Source organism: Lepidochelys kempii, chromosome 27 (assembly GCF_965140265.1).
Source record: "Lepidochelys kempii isolate rLepKem1 chromosome 27, rLepKem1.hap2, whole genome shotgun sequence".
Classification (NCBI taxonomy): domain Eukaryota; kingdom Metazoa; phylum Chordata; order Testudines; family Cheloniidae; genus Lepidochelys; species Lepidochelys kempii.
The window spans coordinates 4,583,558-4,608,652 of record NC_133282.1 but is presented as its reverse complement, the minus strand read 5'-3'; the positions used below and the strand labels follow the sequence as shown (position 1 = coordinate 4,608,652).

Sequence of the window (25,095 nt, the reverse complement as noted above, 5' to 3'; positions counted from 1 at the left end):
GGACGTAAGGGGAACTGCCACTAGAGGCTGGCAGAACCAGTTCTGATCTGGGAAAAGGCTTGATTCCATGAGCCATTGACTCTCTAGAAGAACTTAAAGCTTTAAACCTTGGCTTCAGTTCATAAATTTCCACTTTTCTGACTTAAAGATGCTTCTTCCAGTGCTATGGTTTGAAAGGTCTGCAGGCACTGTTGTGGTTGAAACAGTCCTGGGCTTCGTGAGAAAAGCACCTTGGTGCACTCCATCACATGGCTTGCTGACTACGTGGCATTCTGTTCACTGAAACTAGACTGATAGTGACTAGAGGACAAAAAAGAAAGGAAGAAAAAAACCAACAACCTGAACAACAACAATGAACAAAAGACCAGGGAAACTTTTAGAAAGCATTTAACTCTTCACCCAAAGAGTAATTGCTAATTAATGTGACAAATAACATGGACAGTTTTCTTGCAGCCTTGATGCTGGTGTCATATAAGAAATTAGCTACTGCCAAGAGAAAAATAAGAGAACATAACCGAATGGGCAAAAGTGTGTTCAAATAAATTACACTTGTTAGTAATTATTAACCTTGTGTGGATTTTTTTTTTTAATATGGTCATTTTAGAGACAAAACCTGTATCAATTCAAGCAAAACTCTAATAGATACTAGAACTTTCTAATATGCTTAAATGGACACACTTTTTCAAAGATGAGTTTAATTGTTCCCCAGACATTCTAGTTGAATCCTGTTTTTTTTCTTAAAAACTGGAATTCTGAAATTTTTGGGAGGAAAGGGAAGGACTTGTGGCTTAAACACAGGGCTTGAAGTCAGATGTTCAGACAATAGAGTGAGCATGGGAAGAATAGACAATTTGAGTTCTATTAGTGGCTTTGCAAGTCAATTAATTTCTCTGTGGCTTAGTTTACCTGTTTGTAAAATGGGGGTGGCAGACTGCTCAGTGGCAATGGGGTTTAATTCATTGTTTATAACATGCTTTTTGAGTATCAGATGGCAGTTGCTATAGGAATAAGTATTTTAGAAGTGTTTATCATGTACTATGCAAGAGCTATCTGTAAACACTGAATTAATTTTAACAGAAAATTCTGTCAAAGCCACCGTGATACATACACACACAATCAGTTTAGTTTTTCCCAATTATAAAATGTATCTTTAAAACCTCATGCCTACCTTTGCTAAAAAATCTACTGGTTGGATAGCTAAGACTCCTAATTCAAAAGGGTGTTCAGTTCTGCATGTTTGCCTTGTTAGTTGAGATTCAATTAAACATATTTTTGGAGCACACTGAATCTAAGTGATGGCTACTCTTATTATGGCAGGTTAAATACTTAATCTACTGTCCCCTTCCAAACTTGTACTAAGAGAGTCCAGGGACAGAAACCTAGGATTGTTAAACATACTTTTATTGCACTGGAAAAAGGGAAATGAAAGCTATGAAGAGGTGTCTTCAAATGCATCTTTTTAAAATGTCGATAGGCTGATTTATGTAGCTGCCACATAAAGCTGTGTGCTTGACAAACTTTATCTTCCCATGTTTTCCTCTTGAGTATTTGGTCTTGTTTGACTGATCCCTTGGGTTCTTCCTTTCCTTTAAAAAACACTAGAGCTTGTACTGCTCTGGCTGACATTACGATGAATGATGAGCTATTCTGGGGCTGACTGCTCTTTTGAGACCCTTCCTTTATTCCAACCTCTCCATCTCTCCCTCTGAATTTTTTTCCTCCTCTCCACTCCTAGCTTTCCCTCAAATTCACTTTGGCAGGCATCCTCTCTAGTGTGTTCATAATTCCATCACTGTGACTAATCTAGCACAAATGTTTCCCTTCTGCATCTTTTTCGGAGGGTCTAAGCATGTCTCAGGTAATTAGCTGCAAACCATAGAGGAGACACTTTCAAAACTAGAGGTGAAGAAAAATGAAGAAACTTTCATACAGAGAAAGGCTGAACCAGTGGTTAGAGTGCTAGGACTTGAGGTTGTTTCAATTCCCTGCTCTGATGCAGACTACCTGTGCAAACTGGGCAAATCACTTAGTGTCTTTGTGCCTCAGTTTCCCATCTGTAAAACAGAGAGAATAGTTCCTCCCTACTTCACAGAGGATAAATGCACTAAAGAGCGTGTGAGGGGCTCAGATACCACAGCAGTGCCAACCAGATATGTACCTCTATAAAAATCAAGTTAGCAGTAATGTTAATGTATCCATTGCAAAGTTTACTGGGATGTTAATTGCGGGCCATTATGAAGTACAAAAACTACTTTGAAAAAGCATTAAGCTTTAAAACAAAATTAAATCCAAAAAATTCAAAATGAAGGCATTATCCTGATGCAAGAGATTGCCAGACAGGTTTAGGAGTCTCTCTCATGTTGACCTTTCTGGATTTCTCCACTGTAGAACATTTAAATAAATGTAAGATGATGTAAGATGTAGAACATTTAAATAAATTTAAGTTTAAGCGAGTTAAACTCCAATTGTGTGAAGGATGTACTTGACAGCACTGGAGACCAGTGTCCTTTGTTCACACACTTGGTAAAACCGGGCATGTTTACCAGCAGTAACCTGCCAATGTGCTTCAACTTGGACCTGGAAGAACCACTATTGGTCTCCATGGCCCATTCCATCCTTGATGACTCTCATAACAAGGATGTTAGTTACTGCCAGTTTTGACTTTTGTGTTGTGGAAACCTATGATGTTGGAACTGGATTTAAACCAACTCATTCTTCATTGTGCTCAGGTCCACAGATCCACCACAATGAGTATTTCAGCCCCTATGCAGTTTGGGAGCCAACCCAGCCCTGGCAATGATTGGCAGCAGGAGAATGCCTGCCTCCTGAAAATCCTTCCAGTTTTTTCTGCCTGCTGGTGGCTTGGCCAAGCTTCCCTGCTGCAGAGCTGCCTTGAGGGAAATTCCAAACTTTTTCAAGTTTTCAGGCGAACAATTCAGTAACGTCTCTTTCCAGTTCCCATCTGGGTCCTGTGGCTGTGTTTGAACTTTCAAAGGGAGTTGTCCCCTCATCACTGCTCCCCCTTTAGGGGTGTTTGCTGTGGTTGATATCCCAGCAGTCTTCAGGGAAAGCTAGGTGAGAAAAGCCAGAGGTAAAAGGAGGGGTCTGTGTCCCGCTGGGGAACTTGGCTGGCTCTGGGGGAGGATGTAGCCCAGTCACTTCAGGGTCATTTCACCTCACTCTCTTGTGCAGGAAGGGATGTAGGCAGGATTGGAGAGGCAGGCTCTTCTGAGCAGACAGTCTCCTTACCCATTTCCATGGACACCTCTATAGCAAGGATATATCCAATTCTAGAGCGGTTCCAGAAGATTCGGGACCTCCTTGCATTGTTTTGGAACTGCAAGAAGCCCACTATAGCATGGAGCCTTCGAGTATTTGGCCTCCTAGTACTGTGCAAAGGGATCAATCCATGGGTGCAGTCAGACAACAGGCACCTTCACGGCTTCATCTTTAAGGTCCATTCCAGGGAACATATCAAGTGAAGGTTCTGGCGCAGATAATCAACTCTTTTAAATGGTGGTCAGCCCAAGGCCATGTCCATAAAAGGATACCCATATGCCTTCTAGATCTCCTTATCTTCACAACCAATGCCAGCTTCAAGGGATGGGGAGCACATTTGGGAACTCATGCAGCTCAAGACATCTGCAGTCAAGAGGAAAGAGCCCACAGTGTAAACTTCCTATAACTAAGAGCAGTCAAGCTGATGCTGCAAAGGTTCTAGTCCCGCCTAGAGGGGAACCACATCCTCAATCAGTCAGACAGCATGATTGTAGTTGCATAAGTGAACAATCAGTAGTGAACAAGAAGCCCAGTACTACCTGCTGAAGCGATGGAAATCATGCAGTGGGCATAAGAACGGCTATGGTGGGTCAGACTATGATCCATCTAGCCCAAGATCTTGTCTTCCAACTGTGGCCAGTGCCAGGTGCTTCAGAGGGAATGAACAGAACAGGGCAATTTACCAAGTGATCCATCCCCTGTTGTCCAGTCGCAGCTTCTGGGCAGAGCATTCTCTCCTCTCCCTCAGGGCAGTTCATGTAAAGGGAGACTGGCTCAGTAGGCATGAGGTGAAAAACTCTTGAGTGGTGTCTGAATAAGGAAGTCAGAGTTAATTGTCCCTTGTTGAGCCTGCCTTCACAAACCTATCTGCAAACCACATGAACTTGAAACGACCAAAATACTGCACCAGGCAGGTGGACTCCAGGTGCATGGGGACAGATGGCCTACCTTACAGATGGCCTCATGGCCTCCTCTTTGCGTTTCCATTATTAGGGAAAGTGGTCCAGAAGATAAAATGAGCTGGTGACAATAATATTGGTATTCCCACATCGGTCAAGGAGAGCCTGGTGTTCAGACCTGAGAGAGCTGAAATTAGGACTGCCACTACAGCCCCAGTGAGACAGGACATCTTCTCACAAGGTCCTCTTTTTCATCAGTCCCCAGCTGGCTGCACCTAACAGCCTGGCTATTGAAAGAGAAGTGCTAATGTCATTGGGTTTGTCCGCCAAAGTCAGGCCACTTCTTTCTTCTTTGCTCCAACCCCTCATAGAATCATAGAATATCAGGGTTGGAAGGGACCCCAGAAGGTCATCTAGTCCAACCCCCTGCTCGAAGCAGGACCAATTCCCAGTTAAATCATCCCAGCCAGGGCTTTGTCAAGCCTGACCTTAAAAACCTCTAAGGAAGGAGATTCCACCACCTCCCTAGGTAACGCATTCCAGTGTTTCACCACCCTCTTAGTGAAAAAGTTTTTCCTAATATCCAATCTAAACCTCCCCCACTGCAACTTGAGACCATTACTCCTCGTTCTGTCATCTGCTACCATTGAGAACAGTCTAGAGCCATCCTCTTTGGAACCCCCTTTCAGGTAGTTGAAAGCAGCTATCAAATCCCCCCTCATTCTTCTCTTCTGCAGGCTAAACAATCCCAGCTCCCTCAGCCTCTCCTCATAAGTCATGTGTTCCAGACCCCTAATCATTTTTGTTGCCCTTCGCTGGACTCTCTCCAATTTATCCACATCCTTCTTGTAGTGTGGGGCCCAAAACTGGACACAGTACTCCAGATGAGGCCTCACCAATGTCGAATAGAGGGGAATGATCACATCCCTCGATCTGCTCGCTATGCCCCTACTTATACATCCCAAAATGCCATTGGCCTTCTTGGCAACAAGGGCACACTGCTGACTCAGACAGAGACAAACACCTACAAGATCTTTATCAAGCATTCTTACAGCTACAATGCCCACTTGCGGAAGTGAAGAAACAGATTGATAGAGCCAGAAGTCACCTACTACAGGACAGGTCTAACAAAGAAAATAACAGAACGCCACTAGCCGTCACCTTCAGCCCCCAACTAAAACCCCTTCAGATCAGCGGCACTGCTATGGGTACCCGCATGGCCCCACAGTATGCCAACATTTTTATGGCTGATTTAGAACAACGCTTCCTCAGCTCTCGTCCCCTAAAGCCCCTACTCTACTTGCGCTATATTGATGACATCTTCATCATCTGGACCCATGGAAAAGAAGCCCTTGAGGAATTCCACCATGATTTCAACAATTTCCATCCCACCACCAACCTCAGCCTGGTCCAGTCCACACAAGAGATCCACTTCCTGGACACTACAGTGCTAATAAACAATGGTCACATAAACACCACCCTATACCGGAAACCTCCCGACCGCTATTCCTACCTGCATGCCTCCAGCTTTCACCCTGACCACACCACACGATCCATCGTCTACAGCCAAGCTCTGCGATACAACCGCATTTGCTCCAACCCCTCAGACAGAGACAAACACCTACAAGATCTCTGTCAAGCTTTCTTACAACTACAATACCCACCTGCTGAAGTAAAGAAACAGATTGATAGAGCCAGAAGAGTTCCCAGAAGTTACCTACTACAGGACAGGCCTAACAAAGAAAATAACAGAACGCCACTAGCCGTCACCTTCAGCCCCCAACTAAAACCCCTCCAACGCATTATTAAGGATCTACAACCTATCCTAAAGGATGACCCAACACTCTCACAAATCTTGGGAGACAGGCCAGTCCTTGCCTACAGACAGCCCCGCAACCTGAAGCAAATACTCACCAACAACCACATACCACACAACAGAACCACTAACCCAGGAACTTATCCTTGCAACAAAGCCCATTGCCAATTGTGCCCACATATCTATTCAGGGGACACCATCACAGGGCCTAATAACATCAGCCACACTATCAGAGGCTCGTATACCTGCACATCCACCAATGTGATATATGCCATCATGTGCCAGCAATGCCCCTCTGCCATGTACATTGGTCAAACTGGACAGTCTCTACGTAAAAGAATAAATGGACACAAATCAGATGTCAAGAATTATAACATTCGTAAACCAGTCGGAGAACACTTCAATCTCTCTGGTCACGCAATCACAGACATGAAGGTCGCTATCTTAAAACAAAAAAACTTCAAATCCAGACTCCAGCGAGAAACTGCTGAATTGGAATTCATTTGCAAATTGGATACTATTAATTTAGGCTTAAATAGAGACTGGGAGTGGCTAAGTCATTATGCAAGGTAGCCTATTTCCTCTTGTTTTTTCCTACCCCCCCCCCCCAGATGTTCTGGTTTAACTTGGATTTAAACTTGGAGAGTGGTCAGTTTGGATGAGGTATTACCAGCAGGAGAGTGAGTTTGTGTGTGTATGGGGGTGGGGGGATGTGAGAAAACCTGGATTTGTGCTGGAAATGGCCCACCTTAATTATGCACATTGTAGGGAGAATGGTCACTTTGGATGAGCTATTACCAGCAGGAGAGTGAATTTGTGTGTGTGGTTTTTGGGAGGGGGGTGAGGGGGTGAGAGAACTTGGATTTGTGCAGGAAATGGCCCAACTTTCTTATCATGCACATTGTGTAAAGAGTTGTCACTTTGGATGGGCTATCACCAGCAGGAGAGTGAATTTGTGTGGGGGGGTGGAGGGTGAGAAAACCTGGATTTGTGCTGGAAATGGCCCACCTGATGATCACTTTAGATAAGCTATTACCAGCAGGACAGTGGGGTGGGAGGAGGTATTTTTTCATATTCTCTGTGTATAAATAAAGCCTGCTGCAGTTTCCACGGCATGCATCCGATGAAGTGAGCTGTAGCTCACGAAAGCTCATGCTCAAATAAATTGGTTAGTCTCTAAGGTGCCACAAGTACTCCTTTTCTTTTTGCGAATAGAGACTAACACGGCTGTTACTCTGAAATCTTCCTTCCATGCCTCCCAAGAAGTGATTCTCCCTCCATTGTGTCCACAGTTTTTTTCCACAGTTACTCTTGGCTACTTGACTCATGTTAAAAATATGAATGTTTTATCCTTTTGAAGAGGTGCAATGTTCAAAGTGTAGATGAATTTACATTCATTTTGCGAAGACATTCCAAACAAGAAAATCTTACAGAAGTATGATGTAAAATGTGTGAACTGTTCATAGTACTGTCTCTTCCTTCGCACAGGGAGAACACTTGTTCTTCTTCTACTGAGAGAGGAAAATACATATCATAGTTCAGACTTAATGTTGATCCAGTGAATGAATGAATGGGCAAATGTTTAACCTTTTGTTAACAATTCTCTTCAGTCTCACATCATGTATGTGGATTATCTAGATTCCCTTAGTGAAGCTCTTGCATCTTGTTCACCCTGGCTGCGGCTTGTTTGTTTAGCACCAGTAATGCGCTTGGTGCTGCACATACCTAATATGAGGATAATCCTTGCCCTGCCTGCTTTGCAGGTTTAAAGTTATGCTAGAGGAATACAAGACTCTATCCAGAGATTGAGACAACTTAGTTTCTGTGTTTAGTTATAAACTTGCTTTTTTTGGGACTTGCAGAAATGGGTTTTTAACAGGGAGAATTGTGGCTTGACGTAATGGGACGGGGATTGCATTCCATGAGTAGGGAGCAGCATGAGAAAAAAGGCACAGATTGGGGTAGCAGAAAGGAACTAATGAAAAATCAAAACTCATTGTTTGCAAAGCAAAGAGATCAAATGGGAATGTGCTGGGAGGAACAGTCATCAGTGTCTTAGGTTGCTTAGAAGGAGTCAGTGGAGGGATTCTGAGTCAGGGGAAATGGTTTCTGTGTTGTGCCTTGCAGGTGAAGCAATACAGGACAGCTGCTTGGGGAGGGTGTGGCAAAAGTAGTTTAAAGCCACCTTCGTGTTGCTTCAATTCTTGGCATTCTGGAAACCGCTGCAGCTACCAGAGGCTTCTCTAATTGGCTGCAACCTTATTGAAGAAGGCCATGGGCTATGCTATAGCCCAATGTAGTTCAGAGTTTCTATGGCACTCACCCCTACAGAGGATCCCCTTCCAGTATGCCCTCTACCAAGCACCAGGTGGGGCAGCATAAGTTGACTCTTTGTATTTTCTGTTCTAGAAGAATTCTTCCCTAGCCAGTTGTGGAACCTATATGGTCTCTCTATGCTGCTTGAATGGCATATATGGGCCTGAGCTAGAATTGACCAAGGGTGCTTGAGATGTGGTTCAATCAGGTGATGGGTAAGCCAGGCTCAGGGCCTGCTATAGAAAAGTTATGGCTGTGCAAGGTGACCCCGTGAAAAGTGGGTGGTGAAGCAGCCTCACTTGGTGGGGCTCATGGTGGCAACTACTGTTGTGCTCCCCTGGTGGAATCTTTAAATGTGAGTGGTGAAACATAGCTCTCTCCCCCCTTGGGATAAAGTCTTCTGGAGTGCAAGTGGTCCATTTGCACCTCTTTGGACCAGCTGGGGGAATCTGACTCTATACTTTTCAAGGATGCGTGTCATTTTTGTGCCAGTGACTCGTTATTGTACTGGGACCCCTTAATTTGTCTATATTTATGCCTTGCAAACATGTCCCTCTGGGTCACCTTATTACCCCAAATGCTCCTTAATGACAGTAGCTTTGTCTTGTTTCCTTTCTGTAACTGAAGAGAAAATTTCAGTTAATATGTTATATCATGTTCATATTCAAAGGCAAACTGTTTAGGAGAATGCATACTTACTTTAATTGTGCATTTGTGTGTTTTATTTAGTAAATTGTATCCTTCACAAAGTTCTTAGCTCTGTGTAAGTCATTGTTTGATTTGTCCCTGTAGGAGCCATATTATGTCCGATGCATTAAGCCCAATGAAAAAAAATCATCACAGCTGTTTGATGAAGAACGTTGCAGGCATCAAGTGGAATACCTTGGACTTCTGGAGAATGTCAGGGTCCGACGGGCAGGATTTGCCTACCGCCAAACATATGAAAAGTTTCTTCACAGGTGAGAAGGGAATTAGTGCATGCTTTTTTTTGAGATGTTTGCCGGCTTTCTAGGCTATTGGTTGAGCTGCACAATCTAATGATCTGCCTTCACTATGATCTGTAAATATAGAATCCTTTAGTCTGGTGATCTTCAGTCATGAATGGTACACATATATTGTTTCTTTTTTGAGCACACACTAGTGGCTTGGATAAAACACTGTTGGTCACAGAAGGGTGCTGGCTGTTCAGCCTGCTATGGCAGCAGATGCACAGACTTGAGGAGTGCATTCTTCATGGCCTACCATTTTCCACCCTTTATAAACAGCAGGGATGAAAACCCCATGACCCCAATTAGACTGAACCAGTGTTCTGTTACTGTCTTAGTATTGTTAGAATTAATGGACAATGAGGATCCTCCCCACAAAAATTAACTCTAGACACAGAATTAAATAGTGTCTTTTGTTTTCTTTTCTAAATTTTGTCTTATATTTTGGAGAAGTATGGAAAGTTTCCTTTCCTGGGGGAGAAAAACACTTTTCAAATATGGAGTGACATTACATGGGTCAGAAAGGAAACCTTTGGACTCAGTGAATTTATAAATAGAAGGTGGGAGGATAGGAATGAGATGATATGACATGACCCCATGAAAACATGATTTTTGATGCATGCTGCACTCTGTATTTATTAGGTAGAAATGTTGCTTAAGCTAAGGGCTTGTCTTCACTACCGGGGAGATAGACGCTGCAATTGATGCAACGGGTGTTGATTTAGCAGGTCTAATGAAGACCCGCAAAATCGATGGTAGAGAGCTCTCCAAGAAGAGTAAGGTAAGTCAACGGGAGAGCATCCCCCATCGACACAGTGCAGTGAAGATGAATAAAGTAGCTGGGGTGAATAACGTAGCTGGAGTAGTGTAATTTAGGTCGGCTTACCCTGGTAGTGAAGACAAGCCCTAAGGTTTCTTACCATGTATGTAAAGTACTGTGCATATCTAGAATTTCATCATCTTGCTCGAAAGAACGAGGGGTCCTTGTGGCACCTTAGAGATGAACAAATTTATTTGAGCATAATAAACCTGAAGCAAATACTCACCAGCAACCACACAACAAAAACACTAACCCAGGAACCTATCCTTGCAACAAAGCCTGTTGCCAACTCTGTCCACATATCTATTCAAGGGACGCCATCATAGGATCTAATCACATCAGCCACACTATCAGAGGCTTGTTCACCTGCACATCTACCAATGTGATATATGCCATCATTCATCACGTGCCAGCAATGCACCTCTGCCATGTACATTGGCCAAACCAGACAGTCTCTACGCAAAAGAATAAATGGACACAAATCAGATGTCAAGAATTATTACATTCAAAAACCAGTTAGAGAACACTTCAACCTCCCTGGACACTCAACTGCAGATCTAAAAGTCTCAATTATTCAACAAAAAAACTTCAAAAACGGACTCCACCAAGAAACAGTAGAACAGGAATTAATCTGCAAACCATTAAAATAGGCTTGAATAAAAACTGGGAGTGGATGAGTCATTACACTAACTAAAAACTATTTCCCCAGGCTAATTTTCCCCCTACTGTTACTCACACCTTCTTGTCAACTGTTTGAAATGGGCCATCCTAATTATCACTACAAAAGTTTTTTTTTCTCCTGCTGATAATAGCCCACCTTAATCGATTGATCTCGTTAGAGCTGGTATGGCAACCCCCATTTTTTCATGTTCTCTGTGTGTGTACGTATGTATATATGTATCAGCAGTCTGTATCAACAGAAACAACCAAGAGGACTTGTGGCACCTCAGAGGCTAAAATTCATTTGAGCAGAAGCTTTCATGGGCTAAAGCCCATTTCATCAGATGACACACACACACACTCTTCCTACTATATTTTCCACTACATGCATCTGATGAAGTGGGCTTTAGCCCATGAAAGCTTCTGCTCAAATAAATTTTAGCCTCTGAGGTGCCACAAGTACTCCTCGTTTCTGCTGATATAGACTAACACGGCTGCCATTCTGAAACATATCCTCTTGCTAGTGGATCATTGAATCGGTTTTGGTTTTTCACTCATTTGAGCAAGTGAGAAACTGACCCTGAGTGTGGGAAGAATAAGCGAGTGTTGGAAAGAAAGAATTGGAAGAACTGCTGTTCTTAATGACTGATATGGCTTTGATGGGATTTTTCCAGTAGCTGAAGAGTAACAGAAGAGTATGGTTCAACAAATAGTATTTACTGTATTTCATTTTTGTCATGAACTGTCACTTTTCAACATCATACAAGTTTAGGGCTTGATTCTGCCCTCAGTCACACATGCACGTTATCAGGAATCCATTAAAATCCGCTCTTATGATTGCACAAGAAGCTATTGTTTAGTGGATATATGATAAGCTCTTGTATGTCTGAGAGCAAAACGAAGCTAATAGCTGGAAAATTAGATTCATGTATAGCAATTGGTATGACCTTTTAAACCTTTGTTGCATTGCTTAGCCCTAACACACTCGATATCTCACTTTATTAGCAGAAGTGAGAGAAACAATAATTAACATACTGTATTCTGACCTCACTCTCTTTAGTTAGAACTTATATTCAAGAAAGCTCCCACTGCAGTCACAGTGAGTCTGGTTATTTAAGAACTGAGTAGAGATCCTAGAACCTGGCCAAATATCACTTTCAGTAAAGTAAGATCAAGCATATTTAGATCAAGCCCACAGTCAATCTGTTTTCACTGGCATCCTTCGGATAAAATGCATCTTGAAATCAATACGTTGTCATTAAATGCTTGTGTGTTGCATTATTGGTTTTAACATCTAAATTGCCAAAAATCTTATGGCTTGGTATTTTGTGGGGACGGTGGTGGCCAGGAAGCTTGGTTTCTTGAGGATATAATCGAACACTTTTCATTGTTGACATTCCCAGTTCTAATGTCTCTTCTAAAGTAACATTAAGTGTGGCATGAAAATAACACTGGAAACCCCACCAGCTGAATTGTTGTGATAGAAATATTGCACTTCATGTTCAACCCCGAGTTTATCAGCAAATATTATGTCTGAATTTCAGGAGACTTCCATTGAGGATTGTAGGTTTTAGAAAGCAACCTTTCTTCTTTCTGTACAGTTTCCTTCTGTAGTTTAAAAATGAAGGGGAGAGAAAAACAAAGGAGTGCAGACAAGGATGTTTAATGTATGGATGACCTTGAAGGCTGTTGAGATCTTTAGGCATGGGGGAGGGGAAGAGCTATTCTGTCAGGCAGCAGATTTATTCTGGGTCCTGCTTCATTATATTTAGCAGTAAAGTTTTGGGATTTTGACTTGGTAGGGGATCGGGGTCATGCTCTTTGCCTCAGGGAAGGAATTAGTGAGCTTGCATTGCACATGCTGCTGGAGAGATGGAAAGCCTGCAGCAGTATTCTGGCAATGTTAATACTACCAGTTGTTGCATTAAGAGAGAGTGAGCGTAAAACTGCCCTGCATTAAATTGATACCTGTAATGTTGTCTAAATGTTGGATCTCTTTTGTTGATGCAGCCTTGTCTCTTCTGGGGATTTTAATTTCTCTCCACCTCTTTCATAAAATATTCCTCCACCTTGTTGTACAGGTTTTAGATCTGACATTTTATTCCTCTTGTCTGACCCCATCAGGTCTGCTTAATAAAAGACTGATTTGTTCTGTCACCCTGATTGTCTTTCATCTAATGTGAAATGTCTAAGGTGAAAGATTTTTCCATTTCATGTCCCAGTGAATTAATTATAGCAGAAACATTTTTCCACTGGGAATAGAGAGCAGAGATCTGAAACCAAACGAAAGTTTTTTGGTATGTGTGTGTAAAATATTTAAGTACTGCATAATATTTGAGAGTGAGAACTCTGAGCCCTTCCAAATATAAATGCAAAAACTTTTCATCGTGAGACGATGAGGGATATTTTAAAAATATCAGCTTTTATACACTTTAGCATACTCTTAATAAACAATCATGTTGTGCCTTCCATTACAGTCTGTCACTGATATACTGGGGCCTGCTTCGAACCATGGGCTAGAGCAGGTTTTTTGCTGTCAAGTTTGTTCAGAGGTTAATTTTAATAGAACAGTGACAGTATTGTATATATTTTAGTCAGTTTAATACTCTCTTTTTTGTTATAGAATGAACCCCAGCAGCTTTATATTAGACCCTATTTCCTATAAAAAGGTTTTCTAAGGTTGTGACACCAGATTTGTGGTTGTCCATCTAACATTTATTTCTGAATTAGCTTGCCAACTGAAAAAAATCCATGCCTAGAAAATTGGGATTGAATTTTGACTTCTCAGTTCATGGGTTTTTAAATGGGCAAATAGTTAAAACTATGTTGAATGTGTTTCCTTTAGAACATGAATAGGGATAATGTTGTTATGGTGAAATTGCCTATTGCATTATTGATTAGGTCTGTAAGTCATATGCAGAAAATTCATCGTTGCTCCCTTGCAAAAGCTTGTTTATCCAATCAGCACTTCTCAAATATAGCATACGTTATAGCAGAGCAGAGTCAGATCTGATTATTTTCCCGTTTGATTCATAGTTGTTTAATGCTGAACTGTTTTCTGCTTCTCTTTGTTTGTGTGTGGGGAGTTTGGAAAAGTGAGTAATTAAATGCCTGATAAAGGAGAATAGTTCTTGCACCCACCTACTTGATGATCAGCTTGTGATGGGATGCAGCCTGAAACTGGGGTACCTCTGAGCCCTCTGGCTTACCAACCTGGGCTCTCTCTCACTGTGATGCTGTTGCTAAGCCACAAACCTCTCCAGGTACTGCACTTACACAGACATCCACAGTCAGGGACACACCCATCTGAGTTACATGAATGCTTTTGCCAGCCGCTCATGAACCAACAATCGAGAGGCTCCAGCCAATTCCCTCAGCTCCCCAGCCTGAGACCATAGAGCAGTACCATCTTGCCCTGGTCAGAAGCCTGACCAGTATAAGTTTTATTACCCAGTTTGCCACTTCTTCAAAAGAAAGAGGATATGCACCAGCTTTTGTTCACTGAGTAGATTCCTCAAGCATTTCAACAAATATGAACTGTTTTAGGTAAAATATAAAATAGATTTATTAACTGCAAAAAGATAGATTTTAAGTGATTATAAGTAATAAGCATACAGATCAAAGTTAGTTACCTAAGAAATAAAAGTAAAATTGCAATCTGAGTTCTTTTAACTAGACTGGATTTGAATCAAACAGTATCTCACCCTGGTAGATGGTATAGTTCCTGAATACACGGGCCTCTCCTTTCTAGCCTGGGACCACCTCCCCTGTTCAATCTTTGTTCTCCAGATGTGTTTGCATGTGTTGAGTTGTGGGGGAAGGGAGAGGCCAAGTGATGATGTCACTTCCCCTCTTTTGTAGTTTCTTTCAGCTTCCTGGAAAGAACCTTTGCTATTGTATGAGTCAAGTGTAGAATCATAGAATATCAGGGTTGGAAGGGACCTCAGGAGGTCATCTAGTCCAACCCCCTGCACAAAGCAGGACCAACCCCAACTAATCATCCCAGCCAGGTCTTTGTCAAGCCAGGCCATAAAAACCCTAAGGATGGAGATTCCATCACCTCCCTAGGTAACCTATTCCAGTGCTTCACCACCCTCCTAGAGAAATAGTTTTTCCTAATATCCAACCTAGGCTTCCCCCACTGTCATCTGCCACCACTGAGAACAGCCTAGCTCCATCCTCTTTGGAATCTCCCTTCATGTAGTTGAAGACTGCTATCAAATCCCCCCTCACTCTTCTCTTCTGCAGACTAAATAATCCCAGTTCCCTCAGCCTCTCCTCATAAGTCATGTGCCCCAGCTCCCTGATCATTTTGGTTGCCCTCTTCTGGATGCTCTCCAATTTATCCACATACTTTCTGTAGTGGGGACCCCAAAATTGGATGCAATACTCCAGATGTGGCCTCACCAGTGCTGAATAGAGGGGAATAATCACTTCCCTCGATCTGCTGGCAGTGCTCCTACTAATGCAGACCAGTATGCTGTTAATCTTCTTGGCAACAAGGGCACACTGTTGACTCATATTCAGCTTCTTGTCTGCTGTAATCCCCAGGTTCTTTTCTGCAGAATTGCCTCTTAGCCAGTCGGTCTCTAGCCTGTAGCAGTGCAAGGGATTCTTCCATCCTAAGTGCAGGACTCTACACTTGTCCTTGTTGAACCTCATTAGATTTCTTTTGGCCCAATCCTCCAATTTGTCTAGGTCCCTGTGGACCCTATCGCTACCCTCCAGTGTATCTACCTCTCCCCCGAGCTTAGTGTCATCCACGAACTTGCTGAGGGTGTAATCGATCCCATCATCCAGATCATTAATAAAGATGTTGAACAAAACTGTTCTCAAGACAAACCCCTGTGGCACTCTGCTTGATACAGGCTACCAACAAGACATCAAGCCGTTGATCACAACCCGTTGAGCCCAGTGATCTAGCCAGCTTTTTATCCACCTTATAGTCCATTCATCCCACCCATACTTCTTTAACTTGCTGGCAAGAATACTGTGGGAGACCATATCAAAAGCTTTGCTAAAGTCAAGATATACCACATCCACTGCTTCCCCATATCCACAGAGACAGGTATCTCATCATAGAAGGCAATCAGGTTGGTCAGGCATGACTTACCCTTGGTGAATCCATGTTGACTGTTCCTGATCATTTTCCTCTCCTCCAAGTGCTTCAAAATGAATTTCTTGAAGACCTGCTCCATGATTTTTCCAGGGACTGAGGTGAAGCTGACCAGTCTGTAGTTCCCTGGATTCTCCTTCTTCCCTGTTTTTAAAGAGGGGCACTAGATTTCCCTTTTTCCAATCATCCGGGACCTTCCCCGATAGCCACAAGTTTTCAAAGATAATGGCCAATGACTCTGCAATCACATCAGCCAACTCCCTCAGCATCCTCGGGTGCATTAGATCTGGACCCATGGACTTATAGAATCATAGAATATCAGGGTTGGAAGGGACCTCAGGAGGTCATCTAGTCCAACCCCCTGCTCAAAGCAGGACTAATCCCAAACTAAATCATCCCAGCCAGAGCTTTGTCAAGCCTGACCTTAAAAATATCAAAGGAAGGAGATTCTACCACCTCCCTAGGTAACGCATTCCAGTGTTTCACCACCCTCCTAGTGAAAAAGTTTTTCCTAATATCCAACCTAAACCTCCCCCACTGCAACTTGAGAGCATTACTCCTCGTTCTGTCATCAGCTACCACTGAGAACAGTCCAGATCCATCCTCTTTGGAACCCCCTTTCAGGTAGTTGAAAGCAGCTATCAAATCCCCCCTCATTCTTCTCTTCTGCAGACTAAACAATCCCAGTGCCCTCAGCCTCTCCTCATAAGTCATGTGTTCCAGTCCCCTAATCATTTTTGTTGCTCTCCGCTGGACTCTTTCCAATTTTTCCACATCCTTCTTGTAGTGTGGGGCCCAAAACTGGACACAGTACTCCAGATGAGGCCTCACCAATGTCGAATAGAGGGGAACGATCACATCCCTCGATCTGCTGGCAATGCCCCTACTTATACATCCCAAAATGCCATTGGCCTTCTTGGCAACAAAGGCACACTGTTGACTCATATCCAGCTTCTCGTCCACTGTAATCCCTAGGTCCTTTTCTGCAGAACTGCTGCCGACCCATTCAGTCCCTAGTCTGTAGTGGTGCACGGGATTCTTCCATCTTAAGTGCAGGGCTCTGCACTTGTCCTTGTTGAACCTCAACAGATTTCTTTTGGCCCAATCCTCTAATTTGTCTAGGTCCCTCTGTATCCTATCCCTACCCTCAGCGTATCTACCTCTCCTCCCAGTTTAGTGTCATCCACAAACTTGCTGAGGGTGCAATCCACCCCATCCTCCAGATCATTAATGAAGATATTGAACAAAACTGGCCCCCAGGACCAACCCTTGGGGCACTCCACTTGATACCGGCTGCCAACTAGACATGGAGCCATTGATCACTACCCGTTGAGCCCGACAATCTAGCTGACTTTCTCTCTACCTTATAGTCCATTCATCCAGCCCATACTTCTTTAACTTGCTGGCAAGAATACTGTGGGAGACTCTGTCAAAAGCTTTGCTAAAGTCAAGGAAGAAGACGTTTACCGATTTCCCCTCATCCACAGAGCCACTTATCTCATCATAGAAGGCAATTAGATTAGTCAGGCATGACTTTCCCTTGGTGAATCCATGCTGACTGTTCCTGATCACTTTCCTCTCCTCTATGTGCTTCAGAATTGATTCCTTGAGAACTTCTTCCATGATTTTTCCAGGGACTGAGGTGACACTGACTGGCCTGTAGTTCCCAGGATCATCCTCCTTCCCCTTTTTAAGGATGGGCACTAAATTAGCCTTTTTCCAGTTGTCTGGGACCTCCCCCGATCGCCATGAGTTTTCAAAGATAATGGCCAATGGCTCTGCAATCACACCCGCCAACTCCTTTAGCATTCTCGGATGCAGCGCATCCCGCCCCATGGAGTTGTGCTCCTCCAGCTTTTCTAAATAGTCCCGAACCACTTCTTTCTCCAGAAATGGCTGGTCACCTCCTCCCCATGCTGTGCTGCCCAGTGCAGTAGTCTGGGAGCTGATCTTGTTCATGAAGACAGAGTCAAAAAAGCATTGAGTACATTAGCTTTTTCCACATCCTCTGTCACTAGGTTGCCTCCCTCATTCAGTAAGGAGCCCACACTTTCCTTGACTTTCTTCTTGTTGCTAACATACCTGAAGAAACCCTTCTTGTTACTCTTAACGTCCCTTGCTAGCTGCACCTCCAGGTGTGATTTGGCCTTCCTGATTTCACTCCTGCATGCCTGAGCAATATTTTTATACTCTTCCCTGGTCATTTGTCCAATCTTCCACTTCTTGTAAGCTTCTTTTTTGTGTTTAAGATCAGCAAGGATTTCACTGTTAAGCCAAGCTGGCCGCCTGCCATATTTACTATTCTTTCTACACATCGGGATGGTTTGTTCCTGTAACCTCAATAAGGATTCTTTAAAATACAGCCAGCTCTCCTGGACTCCTTTCCCCCTCATGTTATTCTCCCAGGGGATCCTACCCATCAGTTCCCTGAGGGAGTCAAAGTCTTCTTTTCTGAAGTCCAGGGTCCATATTCTGCTGCTCCCCTTCCTTCCCTGTGTCAGGATCATGAACTCGACCATCTCATGGTCACTGCCTCTGAGGGTCCCATTCACTTTAGCTTCCCCTACTAATTCTTCCCGGTTTGTTAGCAGCAGGTCAAGAAGACCTCTGCCCCTAGTTGGTTCCTCCAGCACTTGCACCAGGAAATTGTCCCCTACACAATTTTTTTGTTCCAAAATCTTCCTGGATTGTCTGTGCACCGCTGTATTGCTCTCCCAGCATATATCAGGGTGATTGCAGTCTCCCATGAGAACCAGGGCCTGCGATCTAGTAACTTCTGTGAGTTGCCGGAAGAAAGCCCCGTCCACCTCATCCCCTGGTTCGGTGGTCTATAGTAGACTCCCACCACGACATCACCCTTGTTGCTCACACTTCTAAACTTAATCCAGAGACACTCAGGTTTTTCTGCAGTTTCATACTTGAGCTCTGAACAGTCATACTGCTCCCTTACATACAGTGCAACTCCCCCACCTTTTCTGCCCTGCCTGTCCTTCCTGAACAGTTGTGCGTGTCCAGCTTTTCTAAATAGTCCTTAACATGTTCTTTTACAATTGAAGGCTGCTCACCTCCTCCCCATACTGTGCTGCGCAGTGTAGCAGTCTGGGAGCTGACCTTGTTCGTGAAGACAGAGGCAAAAAAAGCATTGAGTACTTCAACTTTTTCCACATGCTTGCCTCCCCCATTTAGTATGGGTCCCACACTTTCCCTGGCCACCTTCTTGTTGCTAACATACCTGTTGAAAGCAGCCTCTATTGTCTACGTGCTATCTCTGAGAAGTCTCCATTGTATACAGTTTCTAGGATTGTTGTTGTGAGTGTGGACTCCCTTTATTAGGCCATCATCAGCTACTCCATTGTTGTACCTGAAAGGCTGGTTGTGGGTGTTCCCAATCTTACACCATATTTCAATAACAAACACATAGCAGGACTTCATAACTTCCCGTACAATGATAGCACATACAATCCAATAGGATATTAATCTTTGACAGATCAAGCCTTTTAAAATGATACCTCGCAAGGGGCATACTTTGTACCACACATATCATAATTATATCACCATGGTAAATGTAGAGGTGCCAGGGTACTGCTTTGGAGTGCAGAGTGCCACACAACTGCTTGCCACTTTCTAGCATAATGAAACTAATCTGGGAGTGGTACAGAAATGATGGGCAGGAGATGAGTGCAGGATTTTAAAAAGGTCCAGTTTTTCTGAATAAACATTAAGTACATAGCTCAATTTCAGTTGGCTTCTGCAAAGAAATAAGTTTAAATAAAGGTTTTGTTCTTAGCAAATGTTTAAAAACTGTTGAAGTGGAAAGTCTGGAAATAACTTGAGTTGAGTAGTGCATGCTTATCCTGCAAGGATCTATGGGTGGGCTCTGCCGTGTTGCATCTGTTCTTATTGGGGTGACTGTGGTAGTTCTTACTGGTATTCCACAAATCATCCATCCTCAGCTCTGCTTCTCGCATTCCTTTTTGTACTTCTCATGGAATCCCATCACATCCACAGAATATCTTAAGTTCCTACAGCCATCAGCGAACTGAAATCTTAATCTAAAAGATAAACTCTAAAATGTGTTTATGGGTTGGCTTGGGAGCACAGATGGGAAGTTGATGATGGATTTAATTTTTTTGTGTTAATCCAGGTACAAGATGGTCTCAGAATTTACTTGGCCAAACCATGACCTCTCTTCAGACAAAGAAGCTGTGAAGAAATTGATTGAGTGCTGTGGGTTTCAGCATGATGTAGCCTATGGGAAGACCAAGATTTTCATACGGACTCCACGGACGCTCTTCACCTTGGAGGATCTGCATGCCAAGATGCTTGTTAGAATTGTCCTCTTCCTACAGAAGGTAAAGTTAGCTTTAGTGCACTGATAAACCTCATTTTAGTGTTCATAAAATACCATCTCTCCTTACCAAGCCTTCTCAAGGTAATCTCACAAAGGTGATGAGTCTGCACAAAGCTTTAACAGAATTGCAGTTTATTTGATTTTTGAAAAGCTGTATTCAGCTCTTTCTATACTTTTCTACATAAAATGATGAACTAGAGTCCAATGAGACCTGATATGTTATAATGTGTCCTTTGTTGAACCTATAAACATGCTGTATATCCTTGCAAAATGTAAGATCTCCAACAAAGGTAGGTCTTTTTGAGACCTAGAGAATATTTATGAGTAAATTAACACACTTTGCCCAGAGGTTCACATAGAACATGTGGTTTGACTCAGGGGCCTGTGTGTTTATCCTTAGGGTAAATAGTTTTGACATTCTGTTACTACTAAGTCGAAGCAGAATGGCTCTGGATATATCAGGGCGCTACACTGACTTGGTCTAACCAAGGAGGAACAGCCAGAGATATATGATACTCTTGCTTATGGAAGATGTTCCTCTAAGCAATAGAAATTTGTAGTCTTTTTACTTAAGACTTATCTGTCTACTGAATTCTTTTCAGGAGTTTTTGGGACAGTTTCTGTTGGAGCAATCTGGCTTTGTAACATAGGCAATGTGAATTACGAAAAAGAGCTCCAGTGCTTTATGGAAGATCTGGGTTGCAGTCACATTCCTGGTTTCCTGCATCCCAGATGGCCATGTGCTGGCATGTATATGGCATTCTCCCATGGCTAGCAGGGCCATTCCGTTTTAGTGGGGAAAAAATTTCTTCCTGCTTGAAAGTTCCATGTGTCTTTCTCAATGTCCTGTTAATCTGAAAAATCAGGGATTGATAAAATTATTTCAGCTTCCCTGATTTGCGTTGTTTAGTTCCTAGCTGGCCTTTATTACTTTGGGAGAGCCTGTCCAGGTGCCACCTGTTTATTTTATACCACTGAGTTCTATGTAAGTGAAGCATCCTCTGTCTTCTGCAACTGTAGAGAAGCTAAAGGAAAGAATTTCTTGAAATTTCTTATGCTAATCTGAAAGCGTTGTTAAGAAGTTTGCCTAAAAGGCAAGCTTTTGAAAGAAGTAGGTCTTGAAAGTGAGACATCCCCATGGTTGGAGCTGGGGAGATATAAACAGGGCCTTTGATCCTTACTTGTCTAATTGAGGATAGTAGCCACTGACATTTGGGTGTTAGAAGTTACAATAGAGGTGTTTAAAGCCCCATGGAATGGTACGCATTTATTAGAGAGACTGCAAAAGCTTTGTAAACCATGTAGATGGATCACACCATTTTTATTAAATGGCCCAATGAATTGAAAATTGTATTTCTCTATTGATATCTTATATAGGTTTGCAAGATAGTCAGACTAAATTAAACCTTTTAGGTTCATGACACTTCTTTGAATGAATAACCTCTAACATTCTTGCAAATCCAAGACCACTATGTCCAGTTACTGTTTCTCCTTATCATTGGAGGTTGAGCAATTTGGGTTTCCCTGTAGTTAACAAATTACTGGGAGAACACATTATTGACAAATGTAGATGTATAAATTTCCATTTCTGATTAAATGGCTGAAGGAAATGGGAGGTGAGCTGGATCAGAGGTCTGGATCAGAGGTCCCCAAACTGTGGGGCATGCCTGGGCCAGCCCCCATGGCAGGGTGAGAAGGGAGTGCCACTCAGCCCCTCTGCCTGGCTCCGTCTCCAGCATCGACCCCGTCTCTGTTCCAGGCCCTGACTGTGGCTCTGTTCCTGGGCTGGGGGCGGAGGCAGAGCTGCACCAGGCTGCGGGCCTGGCTGCTGACCCCAGTCCCCGCTGCAACCCAGCTGCGGCCCTGCCCCTGCTCTCGGTCCCATCCCCAACCTTGGCTGCAGTTTTGTTCTTGTCCTGACGCCAAGTTTGGGGGCGGGGCTGGGAAGGGAACTGAACAGGGCCCGGCTGCCAGCCCCCACTGCAGCCTGGCTGTGGCTCCGGCTCTGGCCCCAGACCCACCCCCAGCTGCAGTTCCAGCCTCGGCCCCCTCACCCATGTCCACGTCACATAAGAACGGCCATACTGGGTCAGACCAAAGGTTCATCTAGCCCAGTATCCTGTCTTCCGACAGTGGCCAATGCCAGGTGCCCCAGAGGGAATGAACAGAATAGGGAATCATCAAGTGATCCATCCCCTGTTGCCCATTCCCAGCTTCTGGAAAACAGAGGCTAGGGACACTATCCCTGCCCCTTGATGGACCTATCCTCCATGAATTTATCTAGTTCTTTTTTTAATCCCATTGTAGTCTTAGCCTTCACTCCCATCTTGGGGGTGGGGCACAGACAGGGGTAAGTGAGGGTGAGATGCTGAAAAGTGTGGGGACTGCTGGTCTGGATTTAAGGATCACAGGTGTTGAAAGGTAATAAAAATCCTTACGCAGGTGTGTCAATTAAAGCCTGTTAAACAGAATGGGCCAAAACATGATAGAAAAATGGATTGACAAACTGCTGAGATGGCTGTTGGCTTTCCTTATCAATGTACAGTAAAGACCAAAATTGCAACCCTTGACTTAACCTGGACCGGCTCCTATGGACCTGGAAGAGAGCAGAAGTAAATAAATTGTTCTTTGCCTACAGAAGAAAAGTAGCTGAATTTGTAACTGGGCCCACTTTTTGGCTGTATGAGAACTTGGTGGACTGACAGAATGGGTGGCAGGTATATGTTGTGCGTCAGACTATAAACTGGCTAATTTTGATTCTTCGTTCTTAGTATCTTTTTATTGGTTTTCCTTTTGTTTTAAGTTGAGGAAAAATGGTAAATGCTAGACCTACCAAGCATACCTGAAATAACATGCATATTAGTCCTGGGTGAATTCTATAGCAAAAAATCTATATATTTTTAAATTCTGCAAAATTCTGCATTTTTTATTTGTGAAAATAATACAGTATAATCATGCCAGTTTGTTATTTTGGTAATGTATTTCAAAATACCCGTGAGCAAGTATGTTTGTAACAATACAGACAAAAAACATTCAGGAAATGTTTTTTGACAGATTCCTTACTAGGTGTATTAATACAGAACTTTGAGTAATAATTAATTTAAACTACAGTACAGGAACTTATTTCCCGCATCCCTCAGAAGCAGTGCAAAGCTTTGGGGGAGTCAGGGGTAATGGAGGGACTGAGAGAGAGAGGGAGGGAGCCTGGGAGTGAACGTGGAGGGTTGTTGGGTGTGGGTGAGAGAAATATAGAAATATAGTTTTTTCCCTGTGGGTGGGGGGGAGGTATCGTTAGGGAGCCTCCCTGATACAGACCCTGGCTGACCCCAGCACATCTGCCCCGTCCCCATAGATTCATAGGACTGGAAGGGACCATGTGTCCCTGCACCCCCACTCAGTTACCCCTCTGCCAGTCCCCATGTGGTCCTGTGCTCCCCATCACCATGTGGCCCTGCACCTCCATTCAGCCCCCATCCCAGTCTGTCCCCCCAACTAGCCTTTCTGAAGCCAGCAGCCCCGTGTGCCCCACTCTACCTGTTTCTCCCCCCTCTTCGCCCCCATGCCTCCTTGATCACTTGATGATTATCTGTTCTGTTCATTCCCTCTGAAGCATCTGGCGTTGGCCAGTTTTGGAAGACAGGATATTGGGCTAGATGGACCATTGGTCTAACCTAGTATGGCCGCTCTGATGTTCCTCTCCTGGCCCCATAGGCAAGGCACTGTGAGTAATGCAGCCTCCTCTTCCTTCCTTCCTCTGTAGCTCACTGCTACGGATGATGAGCTGGCTGCCCTCTCTTCTGGTGCCACAGCAGCCCCTTGTGGGTGAAAGACATAACTGCAGCACCTCTCCGGTGGAATATATTTTCTGTGGAGAGAATAAATCTGCAGGGATATGAATTCTGCACGTGCTCAATGGCACAAAATTCCCCCCAGGAGTAGCATATGAACCTCCTGAGAGTAGCCTGGTATGAGGGGGACTCTGTAGTAGGCTGTGTACAGAGAAGCAACATAGCCTTGAGCATGGGATTGGAGTCCAGATGTCCTGATTTCTAATCCTTTCTGCTGCTGATTTACTGAGGTGTGATGAGCAAGTCACTTAATATCTCTATCTCCTCATCTATAAAATGGGGCTAATACTTATTTGTGTACCTGCATAGGGCTTTTTAGTCTATACAGCACTTTAAGAATGAAAAGTGCTGTATGAGCAGACGGTATTGTCATTACAGTCTCTTCAAATCATTAGCATGTACAATGCACGCTGTTCATTAATTCTCCTTTAATAAAATATAATAAATGAGTAATCCCTGGAAAACCTCTGTATTCATCTGGGTTTGTGAAAGGGGAAAGCAGTGGACATGTAATTTCTTGACTTTAGCAAAGCTTTTGATACGGTCTCCCACAGTATTCTTGCCAGGAAGTTAAAGTAGTATGGGTTGGATGAATGGACTATAAGGTGGATAGAAAGCTGTCTTGATCATCGGGCTCAACGGATATTGGTCAATGGCTTCATGTCTAGTTGGCAACCTGTATCAAGCGGAGTCCCCCTAGGGTCAGCCTTGGGGCCGGTTTTGTTCAATATCTTCATAAATGATCTGAAGGATGGTATGGATTGCACCCTCAACAAGTTTGCAGATGCCACTAAACTGGGAGGAGTGGTAGATACGCTGGAGGGTAGGGATAGGATACAGAGGAACCTAGACAAATGAGAGGATTGGGCCAAAAGAAATCCGATGAGCTTCAGCAAAGACAAGTGCAGAGTCCTGCACTTGAGATGGAAGAATCCCATGCACCGTGACAGACTAGAGACTGAGTGGCGAGGCAGCAGTTCTGCAGTAAAGAACAGAGGGGTTAC

The 25,095-nt window shown here is 43.6% G+C and overlaps 1 protein-coding gene across 1 annotated transcript in view; it reads left to right on the top strand.

Moving 5' to 3' along the window:
- The window catches only part of MYO1D (myosin ID), a 356,217-nt gene that overhangs the window by 147,627 nt on the left and 183,495 nt on the right, over nucleotides 1-25,095 (top strand). Inside the window, exons 15-16 of the mRNA XM_073326164.1 lie at nucleotides 9,103-9,269; nucleotides 20,037-20,244. Coding sequence (XP_073182265.1) covers nucleotides 9,103-9,269; nucleotides 20,037-20,244 — 375 coding nt within the window. The remainder of the gene's footprint in view (nucleotides 1-9,102; nucleotides 9,270-20,036; nucleotides 20,245-25,095) is intronic.